Below are 8,550 nucleotides of genomic sequence, written 5' to 3'. Positions count from 1 at the left end.
ATTCATCACTAAATAAAACAGGAATTCTGAAATAAAAGGTGAAATTCCTGAAATTCGCCTCAGTTGAGAAATTTGAGAGGAACTTTTTCAATAACGTGACTTCTCTGCTTTCACGTTTGAGTCAGCTAATACTTCCTCTATGCAGAAAGCAGATTTTGTAATTTGGGCAAAAGTCAGAAGTCAGACTCTGACATTTAACTTTTCAATTCTTTTTCAATTATTAACAATCAACCTTTGCCTGACATAGTATTCAGCTGCGATGTAGTAGGCTATTTTTATAATAACAAAAATACAAGTTTGTTAGGAAAATATTGTGCCATCCAACTGTACCCATTTGCTTTATGTAAGTTACTCGAAATGACTGGGAAGTGGTTATCAAGAAGACCACAAAATGCAAACACAAGCATTTAGTGTTTTTCCCCTCCGAAACTGCTTCGGTAATAGACAGAACACATATTGGGTCACATCCTGTCGATCTGAGGAAGTCACAAAGGCAGACTCATCAGTTGAAACACTGCAGTTAAGTCTTTAGAGTTGGACGTTAAACACATTAGCTGGGATTAAAAAAAGGAGAAAAAAAAATTAAACAAGATCTAAACAGAAAGTAAGGCAATGCTTCAAAGGGCAGCTTCAAATGTCTCAGACAAACCTAAAAACCTCAAGCCAAAGGTAAGTGTGAGCATTTTTACTAGAAATAAAGTTGTATATTATGATAATAATAATGGGGATGCTGGTGTTTAAATGGGATTCAGCTTCAAATGGACGTAAACCTTTCAGATCGGCACAAAAAAAAGGAAGAAAGCTCTTCTAAAATACAAACTGAGTGAAGTATCCTATTAAAAACTTTTAGAAAACTGAAATGCACCAGGCAATCTGAATTGCTTTATTTGGGTCAGAATCACTGATAAATGCTACACTCCCATTGTCATGAGCCATAATTTTTACGGATTACCTTTCGTTTAGTAATTCTAATAATCTAATAATGCTTTTGCAATGTAGAGGTGACAGATGAGCATTTTCTTGAGCATTATCTTTTGCTGAAGGTACTAAATTTTGCTAAATTGGAAACGTGACATTAAAATGATGAGCTGTAGGCCTGCAATGTCTTTTCAAAATGTCACAAATGCGAATACACTGGTGTTGTGGTATCTCTGGTTTCTGCTTTGCTCTATAATTGGACAAGTCTTTCTCTCATTCAGCGATCCACCAGTTTCGGAAAGTTTGACAGCTTCAGACATCACCACTCACCGACCAGGCTTGAGGAAAATGGAACAACTGTGGTAAGAAATATTAGATCTGAACTCTGATAAGTAACCCCACCTACACTTTGGGGAGAAAAAAATTCAGATACTAAATATAGGTCCAAACATACTGCGACATTCAGTTATGAATTATTAACTGAGAGCCTGCTAGCATAGCTATAAGCTTACTGAGCATTTGGCAGCAGAGCTGTTAGCCCACATAGATGTCAATACTCATTATGTTCTGTGCTTCCAATAGGCAGAGGGTGAGTCAGGGACAGAGAACAGTGACAAGCACAGTGGCTTGGGGAAGAAGATGAAGGCCATCTCCCTGACTATGCGCATAAGGATGGGCAAAAAACAGGGCAAATCCTTCTCCGAAGACATGGTGAGTCAGACGGAGAAACCAGCCTGATCTTGTCTAGAAGTACATCAGGATTACACCACCCTGACCACGCTGCACTGCCAAAACGCCATCATCCTTCCCCATTCAGTGAGAGCAGAGTTTTCAGTTCCAAGAACTTTTTTCTTAACAGTTTCACTGTCTAAATGCAAACCTTCACTCTTAATAATAAAAGAGGGTTCTTTGGAGTGATGCCAAAATCCACCACACCCTTTTCTTTACCTTTATTCGGCTAGTTCATGCTCCTTTATTGTCTGAGGTAAAACTGGTAACACAAGGGAGACAAGCTAGCAAGTGAAATGTCATCTGCTCATGTTCATTCTTCAAAATGAATGTTTCAGAAATGCCCTCCAATTTAGTTTTGTCAGAGATGTACTTGATGCACAAAAGTGATTCAGTGAAAACACTTGCTGACATTAACTCAGCAGAAAAAAAAAACAAAAAAAAACATAAGGATATGGTACAGTCTACCAAGTTTGTCCAAGCTACGGTCAAATTCATACCTTTTCAGTGGTCAGTTCATGTACTTTTGTATTTCTAATGCCATTGTTGCTTGCTGATGATAACAGGCGTCCTTTTTGCAGGCTTGTTGTCCATCAGACAATGCTGACAAGCACACCATTGACCTGTACTTTGAGCTCTGCCTTCACAAAGCGTTAGATTGCTTTAGACATTTCTCTTCCAGTTTTTAATTGACAGTTCTTTAAACCTGCATAGGGTGAAATTTTTTAATTAAAATTGAAAGTGGTATTACTGAGCCAGGAGTAAAAATAAATAAATAAACAGGCTAAAATATGGTGTCCATGTGCTGCTGCATGTTAACCCCTAAAACCTGAAATAGTAGTTTAAAAGTCAGACGAGCTGAGTCGGTTTTCTAAGGAGTTTCTCTAACTGCATCATACGCCTTCATGTGTTACCCTCATGCATGCAGCCATAGGAAGAAGATGTTTAGGCCTCAAATGCAAAATTAAAATTATACTTAAGATATAAAACAACAGCAGATAATTCACTTCCGTCTTCAGAAGACATGTCCTTTACCAAGTTTTGACTGAGTTCCCCTTAAATACTCTTTCACTGTCCTCGTAAACATCAGATTGGTCCGCTTGAGAAAGGGGTTCAAAGCACAAGTCACATCAGAAAATGTTCTTCTGCACATTGCATGCAATTACACATTTCCACCAGAGAGGTCTCCAAATCCCCAAGTCTTACATAGTGCAGCTTTAAAGAACAATTTTTGTAAATTAAATGTGCGTGTAAGAAGAACCTCTACATAACGTAAAGTATGGATGTGAATCTGAATATCAAATAATTTTTTTGAATAAAAAAACTCTCTAAATACAATCAGATAATAGAGAAGTAGCGCTACAGCAGATGGCACAAAACACAGCTTTATTACTTTGGAACAGTTGCAGTGCTGATAAAGCTCAAGATCACTTTACACTCTTCTAGTATATACTTAATGAGATTAAACTTTCAAAAACATTTAGTGAATTGTGTGTAATATCAGCTACTAACTCTTCAAACACAAACGTTTAAGGTGGAATACATTACAATGTGACTCGACTAGTAACATTAGCTGAGTGATGTAATAGATTATTATCATTTAGGTGTTTAGTTTAAAGACTTCAGCTTAAAGGCTTTTCTATGTGCAAATTTCAACCCACATACTGCCTACTCCAGCTTTTTGTGCTTTATATTTAAAAGGGAAGTTCCTATTTTTTTTTAAATGGTTAAGATGTCAGCAGAGTGGTCTGGTGAAATATTTTTAAAACTCTCTCACTGGCAGTTATAACACTAAAAGGTTATGACATGTTGCCTTATACCAAAAACTGTTTTACAATCGTTTTGAGAGAAAGTTTTATTGTAAACTAAAACTATTTTTAAATGCCATTCACGACAGAGAGCTACAGGCTGGGTGTTGTCGAGCAAAATAGTAACCAAAAAAAAACTTTTCTTTCAGAAGACGTGTAGGCTCACTGGTGGTTTTGGATAGAAAATGAAATGGATATATTTGTGCTGTAGTCTAAGTTAGACTAAGTAGTCTAAGTTTCTCTACAATTAACAATTTCACACTGAAGCACTCTAAATGATTAATGATTCATTACAATGATTGAATGATGAAGGAATTAAAAAAAATGGTGAAATTATTACTCAGAAGATCTATTATTCAGTAATTATAACTATATATTATCAAGAAATACTTGGTAACCACTAAGGAACTAATGCAGCTCTGAGCTTGAGGAGATGACGTGCGAGCCCTCATATGCAGTAACAGGAGATTTGGAAATGTCAGTTCAGTGAAAAACGGATAAACACAAACACGCACACAAATTTACACAAGCACTGTGGTTTGCGTTTCTCATTCTGTGCTCTTCTTGTTGCAGGGTGATGACACAGACAGAGAAGCAGAGGGGGAAGCAGACGGCAGCTCTCCGGCAGCCAAAGCCTCGCACAGAACCAGCAACTCATTAGAAAGCCTCCACAGTGGACAGAGCTCTTCCAGTAAGCACTCACACATCAGATCTCGTTACTGGAGACAGGAAGGCCAGACAACATGGTTGTATTCACAGTGTATTGTACCCTATTGGCTCAGGTGGAGTGACCAGCAGTTCAGACGTGTCCAGTAACAGAGACAGCCTGAGGCTGGAGGAGGAGGTGCCATTCACAGGCCAGTTCTGTGGGCGAGCCAGAGTGCATACAGACTTTGTGCCGAGTCCATATGACACAGACTCCCTCAAACTCAAGGTCAGCGTCCCATCTGCTTTTTTTAGATCAGCATTTGCCTCTGACTCGGTGAACTGTCGCAGTCTTCTCAGGAAGATGAAACAATTATATTAAAATGTACTTATATATAGAATTATTTATAAAATACATTTATTTAATAAAATAAAAAAAAATTTAATTAAAAAAAAAACTACTACAATAAAACACTGAATTTGTCAATGATGATCTAAAGCCAAGAGAATTTACCAACAAACACCAACATTATATTATTGACAGACCTAACGAGTGAATATGGAAGAACATTTTAGAACAGTGTGAAAGGGGGGGGGCATTCTAGAACAGTGTGAATGTGGGAGAACATTCAAGAACAGTGCCAATGGGGAAGAATGTTGCAGAGGACTGTGTGTAAGACGACTTTCTAGAACAGCATAAATTTTCTAGAACATTGCGAACATTCCAGAACAGTGTGAATGAGGGTATGTTCTAGAACAGTATGAATGGGAACAACAGTGAAGAACCGTGTGATTGGGGAGAACATTCTAGAATGGTATGAATGGGAAGCACTTTCTAGATCAGTGTAGACGGGTGAGAACCTTCAAGAACAGAGCCAGTGGGGAAGAAATTTGCAGAGCAGTGCGAAAAAGAGGATATTCTAGAACATTACACATGGAGGGGCATTCTAGAACAGTGTAAATGGGGGACACCATTCTAATCAGTATGAAATAGGATAACATTCAAGAACAGTGTGAATGAGGGGATGAACAGTATGAATGGGGATCAACACTGAAGAACAGTGTTCTAGAACAGTGTGCATGTTGGGGCCTTTTAGAGCAGTGTGAATGGGGGGCATTCTAAAACAATATGAATAAGGAGAACCTTCTAGAACCATGTGAACAGGGAGAATATTCTAGAACAGTATGGATGTGGAGAACATTCTAGAACAGTGCCAGTGGGGAAGAATGTTGCAGAGCAGTGCGAATGAGAGGATATTCTAGAACATTATAAAGGACAGGGGCTTTCTAGAGCAGTGTAAATGGGGGACACAATTCTAGAACAGTGTAAAATGGGATAACATTCTAGAATGAGGGGATGTTCTAGAACAGTATGAATGGACATCAACACTTAAAGAACAGTTTAAATGTGGAAAACATTCTAGAATAGTGCAACACTGAAGAACAGTGTTCTAGAACAGTGTGCATGTTGGGCCATTTTAGAGCAGTGTGAATGGGGGGGCATTCTAAAACACTATGAATGAGGAGAACATTCTAGAACCATATGAACAGGGAGAATATTCTAGAATGGTGTGAATGGGGCTTGTTCTTGAGGGGGAACAACACTATTCTAGAATGCATTTCAGAACATTATGAACATTATCTCACACTCTGCCACAGTGTGAGATGGAGAGAACATTTTAGAACAAGGTGAATGGGGGAGCGTTCTATTATTCAGTTATTAGTTATTAGCTGTGGCTGAGAATTTGTTGGATTTGTTGGTGTTTGTTAGAGAACGTTGAGTCAATGTTATGTTTCAGTGATTCTTTATGTCTTTCTTTCAGGTTGGGGACATTATCAACATCATTAGCAAACCCCCCATGGGAATATGGACCGGGATGCTGAACAATAAAGTTGGAAATTTCAAGTTTATCTATGTGGATGTACTAGCTGAGAAAGGCTCCGAGGAGGCTCCAAAGATTAGGCCTCAGAGACTGTCAAAGAGACCCCGACCCAAGACTCTGCTGGAGTTACTGGAGAGGCTGCATTTGGAGGTAAAACTACTAAACATGAACACCTTCAGAAATACAGTCCTACTCCAGAGTCTTTCTCAGTCACACAGATATGTGCTCTGCTGTTTTACAATTTTTCCAACCTGTTCCCTCAGGAATACGCTTCCACGCTGCTCCTGAATGGCTACCAGACGGTGGACGACCTAAAGCACTTGCAAGAGAAGCATTTGATTGAACTGAATGTGTCTGATCCGGAGCACAGGCGCAAGCTACTGGCTGCTTCAGAAGTCATCTACGACATGACCAGTGAGTATCAAAACTGTCATTTTCAAAATGATCCTGAACTATACGGTCTGGTTTCTAGTCTGACTGGTGTTGCATATTTGTAATGTTTTCAACATTCAAATATTTTCAATATGTATTTTCTTCACTTTTTAAAATAAATGTATATAAAGAATGAAGTGTGCAAACACTGTTAAAGTTTCAGAACTTACCATTCACTCTACAGTCTATACATACATGCATGAAAGCTAAGCTACAAAAAGTTTTTCAATTTGCTGGTTTTGTGATACAAACCAATGCATTTACATACAATCGTGTAAAATTTGGGCACCCCAATTGCATGTTTTGTTGATTTTCTAAGTTATTTCACACATCCTCTACGGAGAACACACGTCTGCACATTATTGTTTGATGGAAAAAATAAAATAATAAAATGTGGCATTAAAAGTTGTGGCAGTACATTTATATTTTATGTTTTTCCATGTTTATGTTCAATGGAGAAAATAAATAGAAATTGTGCAATTAAATTTGAATAAAATGCCAAATTTACATCTATTTCCTATGTTAAAAAAAACATGTTATTTTTACTTAGAAAATCAGCTAAGCATATAATATTACTTTCAACCCAGACTTCTTTTTGAATGAGGAACAAAACAGGGCAGCCAATCACAACAGAACTCATTTACATATACCAGTCTTGCAGGCACATAAACAGCCTGTTTAATTCTATGGGATGAAAAGAGATTGGAAAAAATATTTAGGAGTGTTTTTTGGTACATAAAACCACAAAAACATTATAAATGGACCTCAGGGAAAAACGTTAAATGTATGAATAATGTAGGAAGTGGTCCTTTTAGCTTCTGTTAGACCCACAACAAACTGCAAATCATAGAAAAGCACTAAAACTGTAACTACATCAAAAAAAAACTGATGTCTGAAAACAAAAACCTTAAAATTCTCGCTATATATTGAGTGATCTCTCAAATTCAGCATTCTTGGGCTACAATGATAACAGCAAAGCAAACAAATGTGGCAAACACATGTGTGTTAATCTCTACAGCACGAAAGTCAAACGCAGAGTGGTAGCGTGAATTCAGGTCAGGATTAATGGCTTCATGGATGTGGGTTCGTTGTGAACAGGTGGTGCATGGCTGGGCTGTTCTGGCTCTGACCTGCAACATGCAGTTAATAACCAGCAAGAGATGCAGTCATTTAATTAACATTAACTCATTAGGGCCGCACGCGTAACCCAAACCTGGTTTGCTTGCCTGAGATGTAATTAAGCAGCAGGAGGGGATATGAAAGCCCTAACCTCACTCTGCTGTGGCCCACAGGAGACGACCTGGTGGAGATGAAGGGCGAAGAGGAGGACGAGGAGGGTAACGACTGTCCTAGAGACTCAGGTTGCTTCATCCCAGCAGAGTGCGCAGACACTGGCAGAGAGGACACAGAAAATCACTCGCCCGCTGTCTAACATCTGCTTCCTGTGAAACATGTCGCAATGAGTATTGAGCAACACAGACCTACTTAGTCTGCAAAGCTCAATTAGCCAATATCAGCAAATGTTTATTATTATCAATAGCACCTAGTTGTATGCATAGAACTATAAATCTATAGTTCATAATTTCAGGATATCTGCTGTCTTACATATTTATACTTCTTTCTTCCATTCTGTGGAACGATGTGTTGTGTTTTACTACATTCCTACTGTGTGTATATAAATGCCTCCTTATCTAAGATTTAATAAATTATTTATGTATGACTGACCCCGTCATTTCTGGTTCTTTTACAGGACAGTTTTTCATTTTACACTTAAATTTTATCCTTAAAACACCTCTAGAGGAAGCAAGCATTGCCACTGAATCAAAGACAATGTATCATTATCTTAAAACGTGACAATATATTTCATAATATATAATATTTTATAACATTATGTAAGGTTTTGCTTTTATAATCTATATACTAGACTTTTAATGCTGCAGCAGTTTAAACGTGGACCAATACACACATACAAAACATCATTATGAATACAATTTTAAGAATTTAAACTTTCCTTCACTTGACTCAGTAATTAGCACTTACAGGCAACTGTGATTATTTGACATGTTATCATAACAGCAAAACCTGCCAGTAGCTACATTAACTGGAATTGTCCACACACTTCCAGTTAATATATT

At 37.9% G+C, this 8,550-nt stretch overlaps 1 protein-coding gene across 1 annotated transcript; it reads left to right on the top strand.

The window, feature by feature from the left end:
* The first annotated feature begins 459 nt into the window (after positions 1-459).
* samsn1a (SAM domain, SH3 domain and nuclear localisation signals 1a) lies at positions 460-8,132 on the top strand. The gene is made up of 8 exons (XM_036564739.1): positions 460-669; positions 1,200-1,280; positions 1,501-1,629; positions 4,029-4,146; positions 4,238-4,389; positions 5,924-6,133; positions 6,247-6,397; positions 7,708-8,132. The coding sequence occupies exons 1-8, from the start codon at positions 613-615 to the stop codon at positions 7,845-7,847; spliced, it is 1,038 nt and encodes a 345-aa protein (XP_036420632.1). The 5' UTR covers positions 460-612; the 3' UTR covers positions 7,848-8,132.
* The last annotated feature ends 418 nt before the right edge of the window (positions 8,133-8,550 follow it).

This window comes from Colossoma macropomum, unplaced genomic scaffold (genome assembly GCF_904425465.1).
Source record: "Colossoma macropomum unplaced genomic scaffold, Colossoma_macropomum, whole genome shotgun sequence".
Taxonomy (NCBI): domain Eukaryota; kingdom Metazoa; phylum Chordata; class Actinopteri; order Characiformes; family Serrasalmidae; genus Colossoma; species Colossoma macropomum.
The sequence above is the reverse complement of the archived record's forward strand: the minus strand, read 5'-3'. Positions and strand labels throughout refer to the sequence as shown.

Excerpts from the sequence above, each read along its gene's own strand:
- samsn1a (XM_036564739.1), top strand. The coding sequence starts at position 613 with ATGCTTCAAAGGGCAGCTTCAAATGTCTCAGACAAACCTAAAAACCTC. Across the intron at positions 1,281-1,500 it reads AGGAAAATGGAACAACTGTG|GCAGAGGGTGAGTCAGGGAC; the intron begins GTAAGAAATATT and ends TGCTTCCAATAG. Across the intron at positions 4,390-5,923 it reads CAGACTCCCTCAAACTCAAG|GTTGGGGACATTATCAACAT; the intron begins GTCAGCGTCCCA and ends TCTTTCTTTCAG.